Genomic DNA, 26831 nt, shown 5'->3' on the forward strand with positions numbered 1-26831 from the left:
AAAGTGAGAACACTGATGGTCTCATAATGTTGAAGACACAAAACATGCAACTTAACAAATGTTAGCATGAATAACAAATGTGTTTCCTGTTTGACTGAACAGCTTCACTCTCTCTATATACTCACACATATATGAATTCAGTTCTCCATCGCCAGTACTGGGGATGTAATATTATAAATGATAATAATGAACTTCCTCTGTAGAGAGAATCTTTCTGATAGTCATCAGTCTCCACAGTGTTCACACAACTAGGCCTTACAATAAAAGGGCCGCAAAGCAAATGAGAGCACTAAAAATATTTGGAGCATAAGGGAAAAGATTCTTCTTAGATGAAGAATGGTCTCTTGGTATCAATTCCAACATTTTGTCTGATGAAATCCAGCTAACTGCTCATCACTGGGATGATACTACGGAATAGTGCAAAAAGAGAAAAGAGCAAAGACATCCTTTTAAGAAACTCCAGCAAAGGCTCAACCTCAGAATGATGTGAGATCTAATTCTTAGAGTAATATGAGAATAAAATGAAGTATACAGCTGTCAGGCAACCGTGCAGACCAGGACGTGACTAATGCTAAGTACAGTTATGGCAATTACACAATGTGCTTTAGAGTAAAACATAGAAAACATTAAACAATGAGATAAAGAATATATAAAATACTCCACATAACTAAAATAACCATACAGCAAACCAAACAATGCACACACTTGCACAGGGGTATGTAACTTATATTAGTTCATGGGCCACATACACCCCAGTTTGATCTCAGGTGAGCCAGACCAATAAAACCATTGCATAAAAATCTATAATAACCATACCTCTAATGTTTTCCCCTTTCTTTTAGCGTGAAAAAGTACATTCTGAAACGCTATTTACAAAACATATGGTGAATATGCCTCAGTTTTTCCTTGTGCAGTCAGTCAACTATGCATTTTCCCATACATTTCCATTCCTGTGTAGTAATGCTGGCATCACTGCACCAAACTCAAGTGACAGCTATTGAGGAAGCAAGTTAACTTATCCCATGCCTTACAAACCATCTACAAATGTTAAATTTTGGCAAAAGGGTTTCATCAATATCATTTTAGGATAGATGTCTGATACAGATTCTTTTGTACTGAAGCTACTGACTGACTGACTGACTACATTGTGCACAATATGCCGTATCTTTAAATATGTCCACGATAAGTTTTCATTGTTTCTTTTCAGAGAATTATGATTGTGTTGAAAAGCCTCTGAACCAGCATTTTGCTCCTGAATCCCACAACCTCTGAGCTTCCACAGGTGCATCAATATCAGGTGTCCAGGTGTCAAAAGTCATCCAATTGGCCAGATTGGACCCTTTGACGGGCCAGTTCTGGCCCATGAGCCACATATTTTACACCCCTGTTCTAACTGCTGCTGACTTACTTTATTTTGCTAAACTCACTTTTGCAGATTCAATTGACTTTACACCCTTTCCATACTCTTTACACTTGACTAAACACTTTGTCATTTAATCATTTGTCTCTTCTCCTAAGTGATTGTTGTTATGTGTCTTTCATTTTACAGCACCATTATTTACACAACTATAAAGAGATATGTAAGGCACAGCATGACTGACTGAATGCCATTTATAGATAGAGTCTACTGCACATTCCACTCATTTAGATGTAATGAACCTTTGCCTGAAATATAAATCTGCAACTGCTTAGTTTGAAACTATTGATTACTACATAATAAAAGCACTCAGGCCTTTTCAATATCAATTGATGCACCACTAATTAAGTTAACAAATGTTTAAGGCAATGAAAATCAAATGACAAGAGTCAGTGATAACTTTGGTTTAATTGTAAGAGCATTCTTTACATTGGCTGGTGTCATACACATGATATTTTCCATGTCCTCTTTTCATATATACAATACAAATAAAATATCAGCATGGAAAACTTCAAAATATTTAGTGGACTACAATGATGAATGGATGAAAAAATATTGCTGTGTCCAGTTTGGAAATAAATGCAAGGTCCTTTTGTGACATTAACTCTCATTTTCTCAACAGTAATGTATGAAGGCACACTAAATGAGACAATCAGGTCTACACTGAAGCTCCTACAGGACAATCTCGAGAAACAGATGAAGAACAAAACAGAAAAATGGAGAATTTGAAGAGAATAATATCATCTGCATATTTCATTAGAAAATGATGCCTATGCCAAGTAAGGACCGAACAAACCAAACAAAACTTCCAAATGCTGTAAAAAAGTTTTTTTCATCATTTAACATAATAAAATATATCTTTCAGTTCATTTATAAGTTAATGCTACATTTACACTGAATAGATTCAGTCTTGTCAGCACTTGTCAGCGAGGGTTGAGCCGCTTTGGAGCAGTGGATCTGTCCGTGTGTTGAACTGAGTTCTGGGCAGTGCTGACCTCTCCTGAGCCCACCTCTCCCCCTGAAATACAAGTGAAAGAACTCATTGAATTTCCAAATAAATATCTTTTCATGGCTTGATTCAATCCATTTAGTAGAGGACATTTGAGTAAGAATTCACAAAATACCAACACTTTTTAAAAAGCAGCAATCTTTATTCTAAGAAATCTCACTGTTTGTTACCTTCTTGAGTCTCAGTCTTGAGCTTGCTGGCAATTTTGGCAAAGAATCTGAGGGTGAGGCAAGCTCCTGTCTCCCTGTCACATATGCCACCTTTGCAGTCGCATGTCTTGCGGCACTCAACCCCGTAGGTTCCATACAGGCAGTCTGTAAAGAAAGGAAACATTATTTTAGAGCTTTGTCTTGCAGAACAAGCAGGGAAAAGGTTCATGTACCTGACATGTAATGTTCCTACAGACTCATATTCACAGTCAAAATAATGATGATCAGTGAGTGAGAGAAATGGGGAAAGGCAAATAACTGCAAGTGGATAGTTGGATGAGCACTGATGTTAAACTCCAAGCCTCTAATGGTCTGATCATCAGGTCAAATGTTATTTGAAGCATGGATGCACAGTTACAATACATGCTCCTCTCTAACCACTGATTATATGGCAGTGGTGCTGTTCATTGTGATTAACTCAATAAATAGAGCCTAAAGACTGCATTTGGTGCAGCAGAGCATCACATCAAAACGCAGCACACAGGCAGAAACAGCACACATTGAATACTGAATGTTAGTGTACCTTTGCAAATCCCATATTCGTCTCCATAATCGTCCTCATCCTTGTAGAACTCGCAGAATAATCCCGGTCCGCACTTCACCCCGTGCATCCCCGACACCGTGCGGTAACAGTGCTCCCCTCTGCCGGCTGCACAGACCTGGCAACAGCCGCAGTCATCCAGGACGGTCCGTGTGCACCGCTGCGTCCCGCCGCACCGCTCCGCGTTGCATCTGTCGGGGCAGTTCACCGCGTACTTGACATTGGCGCCCCACGCCTCAGCATCTCGCACTATGAGTGAGGACAACACTGTGATGAGGAGAAAAGACATGACTGGATGCGGTGTGGAGAGCTCGTGGAAGGGCTGCTGTCTTTTGGGATGTCTCGGGAAGAAGAGCAGGAGAAGCGGAGCACCTCTGGGAGACTTGAGCGGAGTGACCTCTGGTGCATCAGGTTGTATGGTTATCAGCGATGAACAACTTTGTTTTGCACATGGCTTTGCTCTCGTCAATTTCCTCATTCCGGTGTTGTCGTCCTTTCTGCCAGTCAGCCCCCTTTTTAGAAATCCGGCTTGGAAGTGGGATTAACTCTGGACCGCCATCCAGGAATTGAAATTCGTGTGACCTGATGTCATAAGTTATCTTTGGTTTGTTTTTGTGTTAGTGACTGACGGAACCCCCCAAACCTCCCGGCTCAGCTTTGAAGAATCACATTTGATGTTTGGATGTTTTTAGTCACAACATCCTATGATTGGAAATAATACTGACAATATTTAACACAACAGGAGATTAATCAGTGTTAGCTCAATTAAGTCATTATATAGAATCACATAAGAATGAATAAGGTAATTTTGAATAAGGTTGTGTCTAAAGTTTTAAAAGAGGAAAAAAAATTATGGAAACTTTTAAGTTATATTAAAAATAGGAACAGAATAGGAATAGGAACTGGCTAGTAATAAAACAAAAGCCATTAAATGTAGCATGTAAAAGCAGTTTTTACCACAATCTGTATCTGTACTGTTTTTTTTAACAGGGCCGTAATCACCCATTCAACATGAGGGGGTTGGGTCCCAGGAGAACTTTTTAGAAACTTCATAACTAAAGTAACCCTTTTAAAATATTTTTTTTAAACAAAAACTCTGAGATCAAGGGTTCTCGATTATTTAAGATGACATAGTACCATTTTATAGGTGCTAGCATATGATTGAGGGCAACACAGGGGTGCACACGCTATGACTGAGCGAGGCAACTTTTTATGACCTTTTTTAACGACATTTTTTATGACTAACACAGTGATATAGCCTATATAACCCTCATAGTTTTCCACATTTGAATATATTTGAAAGTAATACGCTGGGGTCCCCAGATACATTATACTTACTGCCTAGTTTAAAGATTCTAAATATAGTCTGTCATGATTTATGTTGATTTTTTTAACCCTTTCAAACAAAGTGGTCACTGCAGTGGACAGCTGTTTAAAAGCCATTTTCTTGTACATGCCTGGGTTTTGATGCTCTAGTTGCATTTAAGTCACTCCAGTGGACCCCAGTGCATCGTTTAATACAGTGCCACCCACTGGCCAGGTGCTGTCAGTGCAACACAGATCTTTCAAAACCAAGATGGCCGACAGAAAGGAAGAAATGTTCAGCTCAAGAGTATCTTGCCAGTCCTTCTATAATAGGAGACCCTGTTAGATACAAACAATCTGGGAACATCAATTAATATCCAAGGAGTGATGCAGTCGTTACATTTTCCAAGTATTAATTTTATGTTTTGAGGAGATAACAATTAATCATCTGTTTACTAAACTGGACATCATGCAATGCTGGCTGTATTTCAACTACATTAAATAGCCTACTATTACTGCAACTTTGTTTTTCTTGAAAATGCTTTACCTGCAATGGTTTTCATGGCTGTAAATCAATTGATTTATGTTATTAGCATGTAATGAACAGTTTTTGTAACAGACATAATATTTTGAGAATATTTGCGCAGAAAATGTTGATTGGAAAAAAATGATATAGTTCAACGGGGGGAGGTGGGTGAGGAGGAGTGAAGAGGAAGCAGTTGAAAAGACGGGAGAAGCTGAAGAGTCAGGAGCAAGGTTCAGCACTTCTGCATGGCATTGAACAGTATTAGAATCTGTTAAAATATATTTATGACATTGGTTTAAGAAAGGGCGCCACAGTGGTGTAGTGGTTAGCACTGTTGCCTCACAGCAGGAGGGTTACTGGTTTAAACTTGTCCCCAGGAGGGAGCCCCTCTGTGTGGAGTTTGTATGTTCTCCCTGTGTCAGTGTGGGTTTTCTCTGGGTACTCCTGCTTCCTCCCACAATCCATAGACATGCAGGTTGGGGATAGGTTAATTGGTGACTCTAAATTGCCTGTAGGTGTGAATGTGAGTGTGAGTGGTTGTCTGTCTCTGTGTGTCAGCCCTGTGATAGTCTGGCGACCTGTCCAGGGTGTACCCGGCCTCTCACCCAATGTCTGCTGGGACTGGAGCCAGTCCCAGCAGACCCTCAAGAGGATAAGCGGTTATGGAAATGAATGAAAGAGCATTAAAAATATATATTTTTATAGTTTCACATGATATATATCAATCTTTAAATTGGGTTATATTTCTGCAGTTGAAAACTTAAACACATGCTGTCCACCTGAGTGGACATGTGAAAAACTCATGTTTAAAAAATTATTTTTTTTCATACAAGAGAATTAAAACACTAAAAAAAAATCTCGACTGAGATCATAATAATTCATGCATGAAAGGATTAATATTGTAACAAAAAAATCAATTCATTGATGGCATTAACAAAATCATCAAATAACAGGGGGCACTTCAAGTTAAGTATTGCAATTCCATAAAGTTAAGGACTCACAAAATTAAGAAGAGAGTGGTCAAAATCAAAGGAGCAGTGACATCTTCATTTTTAGACCAAAACCCTTGGATCCTACACTTCCCATAACGCAGCATCATCAAGGTTATTTCCTCAGTTTTGACAAAGCTCCCTCCAGAGTCACAGAGGACATTATGCATCCTTTTCCCACCACAGGCTGAGTTTTAGTTAATTATAAGATATTTTTTAAAAGTCATATCATGTTCAGTATAGTCTACTGCTTTAATATCTGGACAATATTAATAAAAAGAAGCTTTACTTTAGTCTGAATTTATTTTTGATTAATGATTTTAATACTGGTTTAGGGATCCACAAAATACTGACATTAGTATAAAACATGTTACACAGTCGGGACTGTGTCAGGCAGAAAAATAAAAATTAAAGGTGAATAAAAACAATATGATGAAAAGTAATTATCGCTCCAAAACACAAGGTGGCGGTCATCCAACATGGCTGCCATCAATTGTTAAGGCTCCAGCAGACGAAGAAGAAGAGGAGCGAGGAGAAGGTTGATATGATATTCACGTCCAAGGGAGACCTCACCGGGACGGGACAGGTAACGCAAACCATTTATCTGCGGGGTTTTATAGTCAAGGTAACTTAAATGTCTGCTGTATTTTATTTTAGTTTTAATAACAGCCGTTTTGACATTGTGATAAGACGCTAACGGGTGACGGGAGTGTTTTGCTGAGAGCTGTCAGCCTACAAACGGAGGGGCTTGGTCGGTTTTGACAGCCATGGACCAGACTAGCAACTGCACTGCAGCCAGCCGTTAGCTCAGCTGTCACCGCAGATGCAGTAATAATGATACCGGTGTTTTTCACTGACACGACGGACACTGCGTCTCAAATTCACCTATTTAGCTTTTTATGTCGGTGTAGCCACCAGCTAACGTTATAATGTGACACTGAGCTAACTGTCGCCAGAGACCAAAAATACATTGCGCTACTAAATGTTGACAGACGCTTCAAAATAAGACGCCACATAGCAAAGCTGGATAATTGTACATGAATTAAACCATCCTGTCAGCTAATGTCATTAGCATGAATGCCCGAGTCAGCGCTTAAGTTCTGAATACATGACATTGTAAATGTATAACGGTATGTTTTAGCTCCTCCAGCATCTTAACATAATGCAGTTAGTTGTTGTTAGACATTATGTAGCTCTGACTATAGTGAATAAATCCATCTAATGCTAACATTAGCAAGGTTTGTTATTATTTCCTGCATCACATTGTCTAAATGCTCATTGTGGTCAAGGTTGTCCTGGCAACACAGCAGCCCAAACGTCCTTTGGTACAGCAAACTTCCTCCAGCTTGCTCTGGATGATTTTCAAGCCCCTGGATCACCTCCAGCTGGTCCTGGGTCAGCTTTAGGGATATCCACAGAGCACCAAAGGGCTCCCAAATAGCTGAGAATTTCATGTTGTTTTAGATTGTAGCCGTCTATGCTGCAGAAAAATTGGCAACATGATCACTGTAGCCACATTAACACATCCAGGTGAGGATTTTCAGAGGGTTTTCCTGTCTGATTTCACTGTAAATCTGTTTTCTGACTATTGGTAGGACAAAACAAGTTATTTGCCAGTGATAAAATTGGGCTCGGAATGTTCAACATTTTCTAACATTTCATAAAGAAATGATTGATCAGTAACTAAAAAAAAAACTATTATGGACAAGATTAATCGCTAAGGGAAATAACCGTTACATGTAGCCAAGGTTCAAATCTAATATTGTTTAATTCAATGTCAAGAGTGTGCATGCTACTTCAGCTGATCCCACTAACCAGCTGTCAGTATTGTGGTAACTTTTTGGAAAATGAGACTGTTAAAATATATGACATTCAGATACACATCAACATAGTTTGTGTACTGTAAATTGTCGCCCCTGCCTAATGTCACCGACATTTACTTTTCCTCCCATCACACATGGTGCTGCATGCATTCAAAGTCAGTCACTGATATTGATTTGTATTGTATGAGTGGTTTTTAGCCTCTAGGCCTACACAAGAGCCTTTTATAGTTATATTTTTATAGCTTATTGGCAAGTTTCTGGGATATTTGGCTCAGTTTGTTGTCTGTAATTAATAAGAAGGAATACAAGATATGTTGTGTGTGTGTTTCTGTGTATTGCAAATACTCCAGATGGACTGACATCAGTGAGCTGAACAGTAAATGCTTGATAAAAACACAAAAGAAAGAAGAAAAACGTCTTAACGTTATGTGCTGCAACTCCAGACAATTTGTAATCAGTGATGGTTGCGCCTTACATTGCTGGTGGTTGTCTGACCCCGAAGAGCCCATTGCTATATCAATGCTTGCTGTTATTTTTGTCCAGAGTGGAAACCATATAGCCCCACAGGCCTCAGGCAAGGCAGGAGAGATGAGGCTCTGTGACTGTGGACCATGGTGGCATGCTCACATGTTTATCAGCCTGTAACTGGCATTCTCTCACACATATCGGTTCGTGTTTTTGTACAAGTGTTAATTATAGAAAAAGTCTCAGCCATGACCCAACAGTATGGAGATTTCTAGTGCACATCTTAACAGCTATATTTCACCATGGTTTACCTTAAACTTATTACCTTAAATGTATGTGTTGCTTGACTGATATGACAGCCTTCTCTCTTGGGGTCATTATTGCACATAATAAAAATGCATTTGTAATAAAAGCATAGTTCTGCATGCATTCTTTCTTGTATAAAATCCTCTCTTTTATGCAGTATAGAATTGGGAGGGTGAATGTGCTTTAACTAATACCATGAGAATGTCATGCAACTGATATTCCCATAAAATCACCCACTAAGATACTGTATGAATGCTGGCCTCTGTTTTGTCACTGTCATGGGGACTGTCGTGTTTTAACCTGCATTATGGATTATGTGGTTGCCAAGGGTTTGAGTCTAAAACTCATATGATTAACTAAATTGCAAGCTGGCAAGAGCAAAGTCTTTCTTTGTTCCAGGAAAGCTCTTCCTGTGAATATATACAGTTTCCACTCAGCAGCAGCAACAGACTTGTGCTTTGTTTGTTTAGAAAGCAGACAAAAATGCAGGCTAACAGACTTGGGGTTAGGCGGAGCCCCTTAAAATGGGATTGTGTTTCAGTTCGTCAGGTGACCAACTTGGAGATGAAGATGCACTGAGAATATGAATGAATTGGTAGAGGGATCAGATTATTATCTCTCATGTGCCAGATCTCTCATAGCAGGTTTAATTCTTTGACTGGCCATGTTATATTATGAAACAAATACTTTAAATGCACCCCTTTGTATTGTGCAGCACAACAGCTTGTGAGACAAAATTCTCCTCATTAGTGTGGGTGTGTTAGTTAGCTGTTATCATAGGGTGAGCTGACCTATTTCAGTGATACCCACTGGGCCTATGCCACTAGCCTGGATGTACTGTATGTTGGAAAAGTGCCAATGCTAAGGAGAAACCTGACACCTTTACTCTGAATTTACTTGGCAGGCAAACACATTAGAACATTGGCTTTGAGCTGCAAGTGATTCCTGTAAATTTATGACAGAGATAAATTTAAAAAAAGAGCCATTTCATTATGTTAATCAAGTGTATGCAAGTGAGATGTGTGGATGTTATAAATCTGCTGATATACAAGCCTCATCACATCTTTAAAACACATTTCCCTCTCTGTTTTTCAGGTGTACATCAGTGTATAGATAATGCTCAGACATGGTGCCTTGTCAGACCCACGTGTTGCTGAAGTGGCAGGAGCACTTCAATAGCTCCTGGGCAGCAGAAGACAGCATACAAACAGCCAGGAGGCATGGAGCTGCTGTGCTCTACAATAAGCTGCTTCTCAACAAGGAAGTTGTCACGCTGGCCCAACCTGTTCAAGAACTCGTCGGCCCACGTCTGCCAGACTTCGAGTGTGAGTCCAGTGCCTCGGCAGAGAAAGAAGAGTACCTGTCATCCTTGCTTCATAGCCAACGATGGCTGGCTCACCGGATGCTGACGCAAACCTCCTACACCTTAGGCCTCCATCACAGGCTGGTGGTTCTCCAGAGGATCTACTACGCACTCCACAGCAAATACCATGACAAATTCCGCGTGCAGCTGCCCTCCCAGTCCACAGATAGTGGCACCGAATGTGGGCAACTTGAGCTGGCCTCAGAGCCCTGCCTGCCAGGGGGTGTATCCAAAGTCAAGTCGGGTACAGATGTTCTGATAGAGATGGGTGTGAGGACAGGTTTGAGTCTGCTCTTCTCATTACTGCAGCAGAACTGGAGATACGCAGCCTCCGTGCATCCAGAGTCGGTACTTTGCAACGATGTGCTTGCCACAGCTTCCTCTGTGTTGTCTTCTCTGCCACCGCTGTCTCTGGCCAATGAGAATAAGATCCCGTCAGTTGGGCTGGACTGCCTGGCGCAGGTGGCAGACTTCCTGAAGAAGACGTCAGTGAGCAGTGGGACTGGTGGCGCTGACCCGACTGGTCGGAGGCTAGCGCTGGAGCTGCTGCTTGGCCTGGCCATGCAGAGGGGCTCACTAAAGTTTCTGCTGGAGTGGGTGGAGGTAGCCTTGGCTGCCTCTATGTCCTCCTCCACCTCTACACTGTCTTCCTCCTCCTCACTGAATTCCCAGCACTCAGCTGGTGTGGGCTTTGATGTCATCCATCAAACGCTTCTCCAAATGAAGCAATATTCGGTACGTCTTTAAATTTGGACTTTTGTCTATTTGTCTGTCGTTGCCTTTTAGTCTTTTCTGGAGTATTTCTCCTTATACTGTGCGTTCCCTTAACTTTGTTCATCCATAGCTGTCATATTAACACTACTGGTATGGTGCTAATTTTCTGCCGAAACTTAACAAACAAAACATGTTGAACAAATACTATACAACTGGAAAATGATAAATGCCTCCCTATGCATTTAAATTGACTTGTAGCGCTTATTCAGGGTATTTGAAAAGAAAAAAAAAATCCTCAGCACAACACAGTGGAAAAATTGCGTGCCAGAAGATACTTGGCATTTTTTTGTCTTGTACTGTAGGATCTATTCTTTTGTAGGTGGAAGACATGTATTTGTTTCTGAAGCGTGATGTGATATGTTGTGTATTTGTCTGATTTGCAAAACAAAATGCATTCGTTTGGTGTTTTGTATTTGCAAACCACACTGTGTCTGTCTGTGAATTGAAGGGCATTTGAAAAACATCTTTTGTTTGTTTGTTAAGGTCTGGCAGGAAATTAACTTCATGCATATGTGTCTACGTTAATACATGTTTGGCAGCATTTATCAGCTACGTCTGAATTTATTTTATATTTCTTTGTTCTAACATCATGTAGAAGTCTGATGTTTCCACAACATAACATAGGATCACTTGGAGTAATCACCCCAGTTCTGATTGTATGAGAAATCTTAACACTTATCCATTAAAAGAGCGCTAATATAGATGCATCATATGCAAGAAAGGCAATAGCCTGTGAAAGCAATTCAGATGTGATGACAACTCACAATGAGTGATTGTTCTCCATACATTAGAAATTGTGTATGTGGTTGTTCTGCTTTGCCTTGGTGTGTCACTTTATTATAAGTAATTAGTAATTTTGCATCAATGTTTTGGTGAGTTTTGAAATTATATGAGGTACCTTGCATGCGCATACTGATAAGGCAGGGAAATTTCTCTTCACTGTTACATCCGTTCCTGCTGAAGGCTGTTCTTTTGATTTGAACAGTCTCATTCGAAGCTCAGAGTGATGCATTAGTGTGCAGATAAGGATTAAGATCGAGCCAGTCTTCCTGCCCTCCCTCTATTTGTGTATTGAGTCATCCTCTAGCAGGCTAATCAGCTTTGCAATATTTCTGGACAAATGACAACAAGGACTGAGTATTGCCAACAACCACATGATTGATTTTACCGTCCTACACATAATTTAGACTTCTGTAATAAAGAAAGTCTGAAGGGATTAGACAACATAAAACACACTTAAGATCTGCATCTAGTAAAACTGACATCTTAAATTTTGCATCCTTATCTTTCTTTCTATGTTGATTTAGCCTTCTGCCTGATCATGCAGTGGCATGTTGGTGTTTGGGAAAAGAGACTTTTCTTGTTATGATATAAATTGTTGGTTTAGAAAGAATGTGCGCATAAAAATTGCAAGTTTTAAGTTATAAAACTGATGTACCTTATATCCAAACCAACATAATGTGTACACACAGTGAGTTACACAGGTTTCAATAGAAGACCAAACATAAATCTTTTTCCCCTCCAGGGTTTCCGTGGGGACTCAGTCAATACTCAGGTGCTGAAGAAGGATGCAGATGGACTGTGTCGACTCTCCCAGGCAGCTCTCTGCCTCTTTGAGGAGGTAAGATAGATTTCAGTCACATACACTGTAACACATAGGCGCTATTAACAACTGTTATACTGCCCAATTACTAACTTTATGGACCTCACTCTCCTCCTGTTTGACAGATTTGTAACCTAGCATCCTACTGCCTGTGCTCGTGCAGCACTGATGCAGCTGCTCCTGGTTCAGAGAGTGACACGGTCATGGTGTATGTGTGGGGCAGCAACAGCAGCCACCAGCTGGCAGAGGGAACTCTGGAGAAAATTCTGCTGCCAAAGCTGACACAGGGATTTAGTGATGCCCAAATGGTATGTTATTGCTACTTAGACTGTGAGCATGGGACTAACATTTTTCTACTTTACTTGTTTACTTATTTCTCTACTGTATTCATTTTTAGGGGCTGGGCAGCTCTGATGCTGGCATTGTGGGTCTAATAGTCCTGATCGGAGTACGCAGCAACTGTGTACAGTGTAAAACTTAAACAATTCATAACAAATCAGTCATACATGCTCCCGCCTTGCAGGTTTTACTAAAATGTAGGCCAAAGTGAGCAAAAATATTCAGATGCTTCAAGGTGCAGTAATGGTGATGTTTTTCTTAAAAACTGTAAAACTATTCACACCTATCTGAGTGCCTCAAAATATTTGAATGGAAACAAAACTTTAAACAGCTCCAGCAAATTTTTGCTAAAAAAAAGTCTCCAGTGTTCATAAAAAAAGACAAAATTTTGATGTTGTGGGCGAAGTAGTGTGGTAAATTTCAAAATAGCATCTGAAAACAGATTTTTTTTTTTTTTTTTTTAACAGTATTTTGAATTCTATCCTCATAAACTGTTGCGGTCAGTGGACACAAGAGCATCTTTTCATGTTATGGAGTAATCTTTGTAAAAATAAATTACAGACATCTCTACAGTGTCTTGTCTAATGAAGCACAAAAATTCCCAGAATTTTGTGTGGGTAACTGAATTTTTCATGCTAGTTTGATAACTGTCTTTACATCTGACCCTGGTGATTGCCAAACTCAAAATGTGAAGCCAATCTATGGTTGACTTGCAAGTAATGACTAAGTTTGTGAGTTTGAGCCCTGGGTGATGCAGAATAATCATGCTAATGCCCACTTAGGCACTGTGTTGTGTGCATTAGAGACACATGATCTCTAAGATCATTTTAATTGAAGAAGTTTGAAATATTTATGGTCTGGGCAGTTCTGCTGATGTACCCTCATGTTTTTGTCATTTGTCCTCTTCTTCCTTATTTTACTCTCATCCCTTGATGTCCTTTTTTATCCACTTTGCCCTTCTTTAGATCGAGGCAGGCCAGTACTGTACCTTCTCAGTGTCTGCAGACGGTTCAGTGAAAGCATGTGGAAAAGGCAGCTATGGCCGTCTGGGCCTGGGGGACTCCAACAACCAGTCCATGCCCAAAAAACTTGTGCTGGAGCCACATAGGAACATGAAGAAGGTGTCCTCCTCTAAGGGCTCTGATGGTCACACTTTGGCCATCACTGTAGAGGGAGAGGTAACAAGTTCAAATGATTACTCCTGGAGACTGAGCTTTTGACAGTTCACAGTTTTTTGTACTGTATTTTTATCACATAATACATTTAAGAAGTATTTTTCCCAAATATTTTAAAGTAGTTTACAGTAAATTCTTGATAGTGACAAAACGAAATTACTTCCACTTCCTCTCTAGGTGTTAGTGAGATATCAATTGAAAAAAAAAAACTTAACTTCTTTTGCTTGAATAATGAAGTTTTCAAAATATTTCTGTTAGGTGTTCAGCTGGGGTGATGGAGAATATGGGAAACTGGGCCATGGCAACAGTGCTACACAGAAATACCCCAAAATCATACAAGGACCGCTGTTTGGCAAAGTAAGCACACAGTAACACCAGCTTGTCGGGGGAAACGACGGATGGGGAATTAAGGCCTTCTTGTTTTAAGCCATGTGAATGAACATAATTTTTCATACATTGTGGTTTCTCTGCCAGGTCGTTGTTTGTGTGTCTGCTGGCTACAGACACAGTGCTGCTGTGACTAATGATGGAGAGCTTTATACCTGGGGAGAAGGCGACTTTGGCAGACTTGGTACACTCCATATTTTTTAAGTTGCTTGCTCTTATTTGTCTCAACAACTTAAGTGAAACCCCTTCTTTGGTGTGTCAGCAACAACCTCTGCCTTCCTGTGTTTGTCCCCTGAGCAGGTCACAGTGACAGTCAGAGTCGGAACGTGCCCACATTAGTGAAGGATGTCAGTGGTGTCGGGCAGGTGGCCTGTGGCAGCTCCCACACCATTGCTGTGGCGCAGGATGGACGCACTGTGTGGTCCTTTGGTGGTGGGGATAATGGTATGTTGACAGATGACTTATAGCTTGATTTAAGCTCTTAATGCAGTTCTATGTGAACTGGTGGAAATCACACTTTGAGTGGAAGGTTTTCAGTTCTGAACAGAATATAAAAGGTGCTTGAAAATAACACACTGTGTCATTTTGGTTTTACCTAAAGGACAGTACCATTGTGGTTTGTTTTATGATTTATCTTACAAGCATGTCTTGAGCTACTGTGAAGTAACGCTGGTGCTCGAACATGACTCACCCTTGCAGGCAAACTAGGTCATGGAGACACCAATCGTGTGTATCGCCCCAAGGTCATAGAGGCCCTGCACGGATTCATCATCAGGAAAGTGTGCGCTGGCAGCCAGTCATCGCTGGCTCTTACCTCTGCAGGACAGGTGAGATGCAGCACTTTGATTTTAAAATGTCAGAATGTCTATCCAACATTTAAATAACATTTGCTAAGCCATCTCAGCTCTTTCTACATTCTCCCTATGGAAAGCTTTTATTTTGAAGGAGCATACTAACATCACCTTAAAGGTATACTATGCAGGAATTGTCAGCTACTGGTAAAAAGTAACACCCAGGGAAACTGAAAGCTAACTCCAGATTCACTCTGTTTTTCCTCGCTGTTATTTGCTATATTTGTCATATTTTTTGGTACTGTCTTCCTGATTTTTTTTAGCTGTCTCTTGGATGCATCCAGCTGACAACCTGGCACTTATAAATACCCAACCTCACCTGCGTGTTGTGCCCACGAATGTACTGACCATAGCAAAATAAGAAGAAAATACAGGCAGAAGGCAGAATCTCTGCAGATAAATACACTACAACACACTAATCAGCACTTGATATGTGTAGCCAGGCTCATGTCACAATTACATCCTGAATATAAGGATGGAATACAAAGACAAATAAGGAGATATGGAAAGGATATTTATTTGTTCATTTATTTATTTATTTTTTTTTAATGTAGGTTTTTGCATGGGGCTGTGGCTCGTGTTTGGGATGTGGCTCCTCTGAGACAACCTCTCTGAGACCCAGGTTCATTGAAGACCTGAGTATCACCAAGATCATTGATATCTCATGTGGAGACAGCCACTGTCTGGCTTTGACGCACGGTGAGAATCCTCTAGCAATTAACAGTCAGTTATTCAGATAAGATCATTCAGATTGTTAATGGGATATTAAAATTGTGAATGTGCTGCATTGTACGCTGTTCTCCTTTGTCAGAGAATGAAGTTTACGCGTGGGGGAACAACACTATGGGTCAGTGTGGGCAAGGTCACACTTCAACACCAATTACCAAACCCAAGAAGGTGCTCGGTCTAGAGGGGGTGTCAATCCAACAGATCACTGCTGGCACTTCTCACAGCCTGGCTTGGACTGCAGTTCCAACTGACAGGTAAAGCCTCATGTCGTCCCATTACTAAGTAAAATTTTCATTTTCATTTTTCCATGTGTGCTATTTGTAATATTTTTCATTCACCTACACTGAAAACATGTGATCTCAGCTTTATACATATATATATCAGAGTGGCATTTCTGTGTTGCAACATTTCCATTGAGTGTTCAGCATTGTTTTATACTGCTGAACTGTTGTTTTCTTCTCCCCTGTCAAATCTGTGATTCTGTCTTGTCAGTTCTGAGACGTTTATGCTTGAGCAGCTCCTTTTAAGCAACTGTCTCCTTTTTTCCAGACAACTGGTGGCATGGCACAGGCCCTTTTGTGTTGACTTGGAAGAGAGTACATTCACCTACCTACGCAATTTTCTAGAAAGTTACTGTGACGGCATCGCTGACGACACACCCCCTGCCCCATTCTTATCTAAAAGGTAGGAAATTTAATTAACACAGCACTTTAATCTGTTACAGAAGATTGGATTTTATTATTCCTGTTTTAGACTTTATTTAGTCCAGAATCACCTGCAAAAAATGTTCTGGTGCATGGACTCCTAATGCTCTGTGTGTGTTTTCCTCAGGGACCACCATCAGTTTCTCTTACTGTGCATGAAGCTGCTGTCCATCCACTTGTCCTTGGCCCACGCTGGGGGCACTGGTGCCATGGTTTTGGGTGCTCAGGGTAGGCCCCTCAGAAACCTGCTCTTCCGGCTCATAGATACCAATATGCCAGACTCCATACAACAGGTAAATTAACAATCTGTTTGTTACTAGATTATTTTCATGATATGCCTATGCTGACATATTTACAGAAGGAACTGGGGGAAGTGTTGGTGTTGTTTGTAAGGACCAAAATAATAAGTACTGTTTTGTGTCTAAATTAAAATGTGAAATGGGTTGTTAGATATGTGCTGTATGTGCTAATTTCTATTTGATTTATTGATGCAGTAAATGCTTAGCATTGATATTCAAGTGTCTTTCCACCTTGTGTTGACATTCCTGTCCATCCTCAGGCAGTTCTGAACACGCTGTCCATTGGTGCATCCCTGCTGCTTCCTCCGCTGAGGGAAAGAACAGAACTGCTCCTGTCCCTCCTTCCTCAGGGCCCTCAGAGCTTAAATGTCCTCTCCAAAGGACAGGTATGTTAAGCTCCTGTGTGCCATTTTAAACATTGCGGTATGTGTGGTTATAGTGCTGCTGATTATCATGACCAAATGTTTTTTTTGGCATTCGTGCCTCAATATATTTTCAGCCAGACATGTGTTTTTTCTAGAAGCTGTTGGTGTAAATATATAGCAAATTGTTTAAATGTGCTATATATTTACACCAACAGCTTCAACAAAAAACTCTTCTTCCTTTCTTCCTTTCTTTCCTCACTTTAACTATGATTCTGATCCAGATACTTGGCTATAAAATGGATGGATTGTCGAGGCTAGTAAACAAAGTGTTTGTTGAAATCACAGCACCAACTTGGAGCGTTGATAGGCAGTATGTGTTGAAGGCTGTTTGAATGTTGTGAAAATTTGTTGCTGTAAAAAAAAATGACTTCTCCACAGAGATGTTTCCAGTAACCTCACAATTAAATGATCAAACACCAGACAGCTCTCTGTTCTTCTTTCCTCTGTGTCTCTCAAAGCGTCTGCAGTTAGACATGGTACTCAGCAGCCTTCAGGATCAGAGCCATGTAGCTTCTCTACTAGGTTACAGCAATTTCGGGGAGGTGACAGCTCTGGGACCCCCTCTGACCCCTGCCATGTCCGTCCGCCCCCCATCTTCATCCAGCTCTGTTGAAGCCTATGAACCCCTGCACTTAGCAGAGGTGCTGCTCAGAACTCTGCTCCTCAGCATAGGCTTTTACACGGTATGTAAGGGGGACCCTATGCATTTGTGTGCATTTTTTTTTATTTTATGTGTGTTTAATTTGGATAGATTTACGATTTAACTTTTGGGGGAATTGTAGTGCATTATTTTTCAGTCAAATATTGTTGCTCAGCTTTTCAAATTTTCTTATATTTTCTGAATATTTTGGTGCATATTGTTACCTTTGAATCAGTGCAATATTCCTACTACACACTTTCTGTTTTTGTGTGTGTTCATGCAGGAGCGGGCATTTGGGGAATTGGAGAAAAACAGTGACAAGCAGCTATCAAGTGATAGCCAGGGACAGACTGATCCTCCCTGTCACTTTCACCAGCTGCTGTCTGGACTTCACAAACACCTGCTCGCCCATTGCTACATCCATTCCAGCACTGAGGTACACTTTAATTCACATATATTTGGACCTAATATTTTACCCACAGCCCTGTAGTCATATAATTTGTATATGTTTACGCTGATTCCTCTGTTCTGTAGGATGATAGCAGTGTAACGCTGCTTCGTGAGCATCTTTACCTGCTGCTTCCCTGCGCCGCTGAGACACTCAGGAGATCCACCAAACTGTTGAAGGAGAGTTCTCTGGATAAACAAATAATCAAGAAGCTGCATGGTAAGAATAATGGCTGTTAAGAAGTGTGTGTCATTGTTACCCACATATTTTTTGTTATGTGACTTGTTTGTACAGAGTCTTTTCACAAAAAAAATACAATAAAATCACTTCCCTAATAATGACCAGTGGAAAAACAGTTTCAAACATTTAGACAGCAAATATGTATGCATATATTCTATGTATATGGTAGGGTTCTGTTTACCAAAGACTGCATCAAATATAATTTATTAGAGGTGTAAATTTTCGTCAAGGTGCGGTATTTATTGATTCTTTGAAGAACGTTATGATATTTGCTGAGATCACAGTCTGCCAAAATATGATTAAATTTAGGGCCTGTGATCGATATGAGATGATGTCAGCAAATGTCCGCATTTTATTTTTCTTGACTGCTTGCCATTGTCTGCCTGGCGCTAGGCCACTAGCACTGTCTGAATGTTAACGAAGGAGGGGTGCTTGGGTGGGACACTGTGACACAGACGTGCTATGGGAATTTCAAAATAAATTCATAGCTTAAAGATAAGTATAAATGTTTTGACTTTGTATCCATTGATCACTGGATCAGTGTATAAATACACCCCTCATAATTCTGTCTTTACGTTTTTATACACAGCACATTCAGGCCTTTAGAATTTAGAGCTGTTGGGTCACTTAACAATGAAGTGTCAGTTGGTCTAAGGACAAACACATAAACACATTCACCCATATGTTTGAAAATCCATGATTTAATCTGTTACTTTGATTTTAAATCTGTCGTGTAACTGTATTTCTCAGTTATCTTTTTATCAGTCTCTAATCCCCCTCTTTCGTCTCAACCCTTGTCCCAGTGGTGTTGTACAACTCAGTGGCTGGCAGCCTGCTGTGCCAAGTAATGTACTCCTTGCTGCTGCTGCCCCTGGGCACAGTTCAACCCCTCCTGAGCCATTTACTGGCCTTGTTGGAACAACTCAATGATTTCAACAGGTTGCTACCGGAGACAGGCCTCCTGGAGGAACAAGAACTGGGGTTGGAGGCTCAGAAAACCTGTTTAGGTCAGTGGAAGTTTGATCAACACTTGACTCATAGATGTTATCCTTGATTGTTGGTATTATTAGTGGCTACAGCAGTATCACAGGGATAGCTTTTATAGGATGGTTAATTTTTACACTGGAGATTCTTCCTACAAGATAAAATACAAACAATGACAAGGGACCTTCCTTACAGATAAAAGTGAAGAAAACACATGCGTTGGACAGCAGCAACAGGAGGAGGAGTGCAAGTGGGTCTGGCTGTTGGATTTGGAACGGTCTGTGGCGTTGGCAGTCGGCCGTTGCCTTGGTGGTATGCTGCAAGGCCCGCCGCCCTCACTTCAGGAGAAAACGTCAGAGTTCTGGCTATCAAATGTCCTCCTCAGGAACGGGCTTGAGATGGACTTTGAACAGCTGGGTAGGAGAACATGCTGCTTGCTTTCCATGCTTTCATATGAGCCAATGTTTTGTTAAATAGATACCAACTGCATGCGGTGTTCATCCTCAGATTAATGTTGCACTAATGTGTCCACCTTCTGTTGGGAACCTCCAATAAGGAAAGCACATTGTTGGCTACATGAAAGTACAGCAAATATTTTTTAAAGAGAATGGGTAAAGAGGATGTTACAGAGACTATTAGTGAGTGAAGAGTAATGCTTATGTTGTTGACATGGCTATAGAGTTTAGGGGATAACAAACAAGAAGTTATTAAAGTTACTTGATATTTCATTACGCAAATGAGGAAATAATCTATACTTTTCGAAATGTAGTGTGTATTCTTCATTTGTTAATGTGTTCTGTGTCTTATGTGATTATTTATCCTGTAGACTCTAGCATGGCATGGCTCTGTGAGGTGGTGCTGCTGGGCAGCAGTGATGCCAGGCTGGCAGAGCTCAGTCTGAATGAGGAAACCAGGACTTTACTGGAACTGGCGCTGGGATCTTCCAGAGGACCTGCAGGTGGCCTGTGGCGGAATATGGAGGAGTATGCTCACAGCAAAGGTACTTTTACAGTATGCCTGTGTTTCAGAGTGTTTAATGTAAATATCCACATCATAATGGACTAACAATGTTTAAATCATCTTGTTAAATAGAGAAATTATAAATACATATACACAATACATCTATTTGCCTGGATAATTGCTGCACAATACATCATAGATTATTCTTTAAACTCTGGTCTTTAGGTTGTGTCTTTTTCCTTTTTGTGACTTTGATGTAACCGAGTTGTGTTTTTTTGCTGTGAGAGCAGAATGGGAGAGTGGAGGCTCTTCAGGCGACTGCTTGCTGCAGAGTGTCTGTCGCTGCAGTCTGGCTGCTCTTCTGAAACACACTGGGCTGCAGAATGAGGCTTGTTGGCAGGACAGGTCGGTAACACAAATCTAATATTTGCTGAAATGCCTGTTTCTGTTGTGTAAGATCATTACTGCAATGCAGAGCGACTGCAGAGCAATGCTAATTATCTCCTTAATTTATCCACTTTCCCTGAGACAGATACGAGCCCTGTGAGATGCTGTTGGACATCTATGAGACAGTTTATAAAATCAGAAGCACTCTTTTGGCACATAAAAACTCTCCGAGGATACCACAGGCACAGACTGCTGTTAAACAGGTACTAAAATGTCATCAAATATTATGCGATGCAACTATTTTTGGCAGTTAAATGAGTATAGAACAAAACAGTTATTTATAAACAATGTGTAGTGTAATATTTATTGTTCAGACATTACAACAAAAGTGTGCTTTGCTGTATTAATATTAATCATTATTGCACCTTCATTAGCAACTATCACAGCTTCCACAGTTACTTTGGTTTTCTGCCTTTTTGTTACTGGAGATAGTAACTGCAAAGAATTTACTGTGATGTTCTTTTGGGTAAATCAAAAGCGCTATCCTCTTCCTGTTTTAGTTTAGTGTTTGACACACTTCCTTTGTGCTGTAATTTGAGCCTTCATTTCCCAGTAGGTCGTATGCAGTGGCAAAAAACTTGCCTATTTCCAACTTAACAATTACTACACCTTATTTTATTCCTTGTATTAAAGAAGCCATTTTTTATTGTTTATTTTTCCACCATATTATAAAGAGAAAAAGCTCCACAGATGCATTAAACATGTTTGTTGTATTGCAGACTACTCCATCTCCCCAAAGTCCTGATACAGACAGGCAAGAGCCGAGCACCTCAGTGGAGCAGGTGGGAAAAGATCATGAGCAGCAGTCAGGAGGTCACTGCAGCCGAGAGGTTCAGGTGCCCCCACCCCCAACAGCAAACCACAACCAGGAGGAGGTTGTGGAGGAGGACACATTTAGCAACAGTCGTATGTACCTGTCAGGTTAGAAATGCACATCTCTGTTTCTGCCCTTTCTCCAGCGGTGTTAAAACATTTAATTATGTTTTTGTAGCTTAATGCTTTAAGGCAGACAGACCCAGGCAGAAATACACATTGCACACACATCCACTCAACCTTTCATCATCATTATGACACATCTGATTCCCACGTGTCTTTCCTGTCTCTGCAGAGGTCCTAGAATCATTCATGGCCACCCGGGAGGCCATGCAAGTGCAGCAGAATGTGACAGTGTACGAATCCTTTGGCACCTCCACCCTCCCCAGCAGCATGGAAAGCCCAGTCAGCCCAGAGAGGGAGCTGGATCCCAAGCAGCAGTGGGAGAAGCAGAGGGACTCCGAGGAAAGCATGTCTTTCCCTGCCGCCTGCCATCTGGTGGTGTCCCGCTGTCTCTTCCTCCTGCTCGGGGTCAGGCCTGCTTGTGTGGAACCCAGTGAAAGGGAGAACAGTCAGGCTGCGGGCACAGGAGCAAGGTAAAGTTTGGCAGCCTGTGTTTGTTTTCATTTTTTCAACACAGTTGTTTTTTCTTTAAGCCATTTCTGTGTTAACTGTCCACATCATTCCACATTTAGGAAGTCAGCAACAGAATTCTCTACGATAGTTGCTGATGGACGAAAACAGGTGAGTCTTGCACTGCACCAAAATTTGGTCCAAGACATCTTAATTAGTGCTAATGTACTGTCTTTGTCTTACTTAGTCTGACCAATCCAAAAACTCATTGGGATCTTCCAAGAATAAAATGGGTAGGTGGAAAATGTTTACTCCAAAATACTTGTTCAGCTAATACATTTTTATCCATACAGTCATGAATGAAAGGAATAGTTTTGCAGAGCATTAAATGAGAAGATCAGTACAGCTCTCATATCTGTCTGCTATATATTTAGTTATTAACCTGTTGGCTCTGCTTAGCATAAAGACTGGAAACAGGGAGAAAGAGCTATGGCACTGTATAGCTGTAACTCGGCAGGAAAGCAAATAAATGTATTTCAAAAAAAATGTCCAATTATTACTTTTAATTAATCATGTGTCATCCTAATTTAGATTTAGATTTTTTTTTTTAAAGAGTTGTCTCTTGGGGTCAGGAAAGCTTGTTGCACGTCAACTTTGCAATATTTCTATGGGAACATGCAGCACAATGACAGAAAGAGTGAATACAAATAAACATTTTTAATGAGTCTCTCATTATAAATCTGAACACAATTTGATTACAATGTAATTTTATTTTTTTTTGTCAGTGAGAAAAATCACACCAAGTTTTTTTTCTCCATACAGCAATTAACACTGCATGACTAACTCTGTAAGAGGTGTTGAAAGATAAAATCAGAACAGACAGAGTACAATACTGGCCATTATTCTCATGTTGTGTCTGTTCCAGGCTTACCTCTGTGTTCTCTGGGCATCATGAAAGACGCTTGGGATCGCCTGCGGCAGTGTATCAGTCCGACCACCACTATGTCCTACCATGGCAACAACACTTTGCCTATTCTTAACCAGGTGTTTCACTTTGTCTGTGGGAGCCTGGTCCACTTGTCATCCCCTTCACCAACACTGCCGGGTGTACAGACTTCTAGTCAGGCAGATCCAAAGGCCATTACCTTTGCTATACTGCAGCAGCAGCAGAGGGCTGAGGTAATAAGGTTTTTCTCTTTTACCTGATATTACAGCCAAACAAGTTAAAGGGACAGTTTACCCCATATCAAAAAACATATTTTTCCTCTCGCTTGCAGTGCTCTTTATTTATGTAGTTTGTTGTAGTGTAACTTGCAAAATGCTGCTGCGAGTTGTCAGCTGTAGAGATGTCTGCTTTCTCTGTAATATAAAAGAACTAAATGGTGCTCTGCTTGTGGTGCTCAAAGCACCAAAAGAGTACATTTAAAAAACTCAACAGCCATGTGTCTTTCCAGAAATCATGACCCAGTTACTCAAGATAATCCACAGACCTTGTTGTGAGCAGTTTAATGTAGGAACTATGGTCTTTGTACCAAACTACACCTGTCAGCCTTATCACAGTGCAGGCAGAAGCATGTATCTGCTGCTAGCTCACCTACATGTAGCACCATTGAGCTAGCTAATGTTACAGCTTAGCTGAGGAGGACACCATTAATTTTTAAATCTCACACTGTCGAGGGAATGAGCCCTACATCCATGGGTAGATGCATGCTTCCATCTGCACAGTGATATGGTTGGCAGGTGTGGTTCAGTAGAAAGAAAATAGTTCCTACTTAAAATTTCTCACAATGTCTGTGGATTATCTTGAGTAACGGGGTCACGATTTCTGGTGCTGATGAGTTTTTTGGGGGGGGCTTTGAGGACCATAAGCCAAGTGCCATTCAGTTCCATTAAGGCCCTAACACACCAAGCCGACAGTCGGCTGTTGGTCAAAGTTGGGCCACTGATGAGTGTCTTCCACCTTGTCAGTTTGATGTGTCTCGCACCATTTGGGTTTGCTTTTTTCCTGCTGATTCAGCATGTTGAATTTGCGTTGGCAACAGCGGAGCCCATCAGTGAATAACATGATTGGCAGTAAGGGTGAGGACAGTAAACAAAGGGCTAAAGTCCAGACATAGAGAGGTCAAAACAAGCTTGTTATGGGAAGTAAGATTATTTTCTTTTAGCCATTGAGCTCTTTAGTAGAAATGTTTCCTAACTGGCTAACTAGTGTCAAGACAGTCTTCCAGGTCCCCTTTTGAATAATAATTACAGATGACTTCAGCTGCTGGTATGGAAGGGTATGTCCTCTCATACAGGCACAGGACAAATGTGCTCGTTGGCTGTCGGTTTGATGTGTTCATGTGCAACTTTTTGGCCAGGACACGGCAACATGAACTGATGCAGCAGTGGGCTCTCGTTGCCACTAGTTCTCTGATGTCGGTTTGATATGTCTTGGCCTTTATTTTCAAAAAGGGGGAAACATCTTTATGACTAATATCTCCAGCACTCACACCAAAACATTCGAGATTAATAAACAGCACTACAGGTAAGAGGAACAATATATATATATTTTTTTTCATGAGCTGTCCCTTTAATTGTTACTGCTGAGAAATTAGGTCACCCTATAACACCTGCAGCTATTTGGTCATTTATTGGTCTTTATTGGTGTTTTTTTTTTGTCTCATTCAAACAATGCACAACAAAGCAAAACATAAAGAGCGCCTCTGTGAATATTTAAAGGTCTGAACTAACTATTCCTTTTGTTTTGATCAGTTGCGTCTGGAGGCCTTGTGTCAGATGTCATCCTTCCTGTCTAAGATGGAGGAAAAGAGCAGTGGGTTCACCGTCTCCCCTCAGTTTCCTGTGTTGTTGCAGTCTGTGCAGCTTCAGTTCCTCTCTGGGTGCTTTGCTTTGGGAACACAAATCATTGGCTCTACCTCCAGAGTTAATTATGAGATGCAGCATTACATGGTACATCTAGTAATCATGCTATCACAATGTTTGTGTAGATGTTTATGAAAAGAATGAATAAGTGTTAAATTCAAGCCAGATGGAGAGAGGAGAATCACTGAATATTCTATTCATTTGATGTTTGTCTTACATAAACATTTTGTTGTATAAATTTCTCTCCAATCCCTTTTATCTTCACCCAGTTGGGTACGCATTCAGCTTCTATTGATACGCAAAGAGAGCTACAATCTGCAGCCCACACCTTCTACCAGCAGGTGGTGCGTGTCCTCAAACAGAAGGTCGTGTTGGAAAGTGAACATCCAGGTTTGTTTATTGATGTTTCATCTGCAATTAAAACATTATGATTTCATTTTCATTTGCATTACCTTGTAAACTCCCTGTTGCTGTAGATTTTATTTTATTTTGCATGCAGTTGAGATTTTTGTCTCTATTATACCCAGGTTCCTGCCAGCACCTTCTCTTAGCCACAATGTTTGCACTGAATTTCTGCTACCAACCAGTGGACCTGGTGCTGGTTATCAAATGTGGCATCCTGGAAATCCTTTCCATGCTTACCAACAACAGCTGTGCACTGATGAACCAGGGCTGGTTTGCAGCCTCGAAATCTGGATCCATGCTGCTAAGTGGGGCTGTTAGACTAGCCTGTGCCCGCCTGCTTCAGATACTAACTGTGGCTGCAAGGTGAGAATGAAGATTTGATTAGTTAAGAGGTGAAAATACACTTAAGTGTTTACATTTGCATAACAAATTGTCCTGTGCTCTCAGCTCCTGTGAGGATTTGCTGCCTATGGATGTATCCCATGCTCTGATGGAAGTGATGTGTGAGCAGCTCCAAAATATCCTGTATACTTTCCACCAACAGCAGACAGCAGAGAGAGGAACAGCTGAGAGAACTGATCTGGACTCCAGCAACAACAGCGCAAATCTAATTGGTGTTACAAATTTAGCTACATTGAACATCACTAAAATATTTTTTACAAAAAGCACAATGAAATATTTTATTTTTAAATACAGATGTTGCCTTTGTAATGTCTTCTTGTGTAGCCCTTCTGTTTTTAAGTATAGTTTTCCTTCTATTTTTTGTTGTTTTAGGAGTGGAAAGCAGCAAAGTGGTTGAATCTCAACTTGCAGATTTCTTGGTTTTTCTGAGGCGTGTTTTGTCTTTAAGAGTAATGAAAAGACTTTCTACTTTTGTCAAATGGATTGATCCACTCATGGCCATTATTTCACACAAGTGCTCTTTAGGTAAGACAGTTTAGAATAATATTTTAAAACAGCATTGGTATTGTTTACAGGGCAGAACAGTTTGCTTTGGTTCCTTTTGATTTCCTGTTCACCACCACCCTTCACTTCTCAGGATCTCCACACTTCCAGAACCTTCGCACGAAGCTTTTGGCCTTCCATGTTTTAGAAAGACTGTTACCTGCTTGTTCTGAGCCTGCTCAAATTCAACAGGTATGATGTCAAAATGTGAATGCAGCATGCAAGTGAAGTAGCTCGAGAAGACATTTGGTCATGTAAAATTGTGAATGTGA

The 26831-nt window shown here is 40.7% G+C and overlaps 2 protein-coding genes across 9 annotated transcripts in view; one reads left to right on the forward strand and one right to left on the reverse strand.

Annotated features, from left to right (window-relative positions):
- Positions 1–1812: 1812 nt before the first annotated feature.
- esm1 (endothelial cell-specific molecule 1) lies at positions 1813–3674 on the reverse strand. Its single transcript, XM_049604242.1, has 3 exons — positions 3159–3674; positions 2597–2740; positions 1813–2435 (listed from the first exon to the last, which is right to left on the reverse strand). Exons 1-3 carry the CDS (start codon positions 3652–3654, stop codon positions 2341–2343), a joined length of 735 nt encoding a protein of 244 aa, XP_049460199.1. The 5' UTR covers positions 3655–3674; the 3' UTR covers positions 1813–2340.
- A 2772-nt stretch (positions 3675–6446) lies between these two features.
- LOC125905543 (probable E3 ubiquitin-protein ligase HERC1) overlaps positions 6447–26831 on the forward strand; it is a 55540-nt gene continuing 35155 nt past the window's right edge. For 6 of the 8 annotated variants that reach the window (XM_049603556.1, XM_049603557.1, XM_049603558.1 and 3 more), the window contains exons 1-33: positions 6447–6582; positions 9686–10688; positions 12253–12348; positions 12456–12638; positions 13635–13847; positions 14103–14201; positions 14319–14415; positions 14532–14675; positions 14931–15058; positions 15637–15781; positions 15894–16065; positions 16361–16495; positions 16643–16808; positions 17075–17200; positions 17698–17922; positions 18163–18315; positions 18414–18546; positions 19371–19574; positions 19747–19968; positions 20378–20551; positions 20802–20916; positions 21044–21161; positions 21678–21879; positions 22067–22367; positions 22467–22515; positions 22592–22637; positions 23270–23523; positions 25099–25296; positions 25479–25599; positions 25737–25977; positions 26062–26228; positions 26389–26541; positions 26654–26751. In XM_049603556.1, coding sequence (XP_049459513.1) covers positions 9717–10688; positions 12253–12348; positions 12456–12638; positions 13635–13847; positions 14103–14201; positions 14319–14415; positions 14532–14675; positions 14931–15058; positions 15637–15781; positions 15894–16065; positions 16361–16495; positions 16643–16808; positions 17075–17200; positions 17698–17922; positions 18163–18315; positions 18414–18546; positions 19371–19574; positions 19747–19968; positions 20378–20551; positions 20802–20916; positions 21044–21161; positions 21678–21879; positions 22067–22367; positions 22467–22515; positions 22592–22637; positions 23270–23523; positions 25099–25296; positions 25479–25599; positions 25737–25977; positions 26062–26228; positions 26389–26541; positions 26654–26751 — 5850 coding nt within the window. In that variant the 5' untranslated portion in view covers positions 6447–6582; positions 9686–9716. Of the gene's footprint in view, positions 6622–9685; positions 10689–12252; positions 12349–12455; positions 12639–13634; positions 13848–14102; positions 14202–14318; positions 14416–14531; positions 14676–14930; positions 15059–15636; positions 15782–15893; positions 16066–16360; positions 16496–16642; positions 16809–17074; positions 17201–17697; positions 17923–18162; positions 18316–18413; positions 18547–19370; positions 19575–19746; positions 19969–20377; positions 20552–20801; positions 20917–21043; positions 21162–21677; positions 21880–22066; positions 22368–22466; positions 22516–22591; positions 22638–23269; positions 23524–25098; positions 25297–25478; positions 25600–25736; positions 25978–26061; positions 26229–26388; positions 26542–26653; positions 26752–26831 lie in introns of all 8 variants that reach the window. The other 2 variants (XM_049603554.1, XM_049603552.1) reach the window with 2 other exon arrangements.

The sequence above is a fragment of the Epinephelus fuscoguttatus genome, linkage group LG18 (genome assembly GCF_011397635.1).
Source record: "Epinephelus fuscoguttatus linkage group LG18, E.fuscoguttatus.final_Chr_v1".
NCBI lineage: Eukaryota > Metazoa > Chordata > Actinopteri > Perciformes > Serranidae > Epinephelus > Epinephelus fuscoguttatus.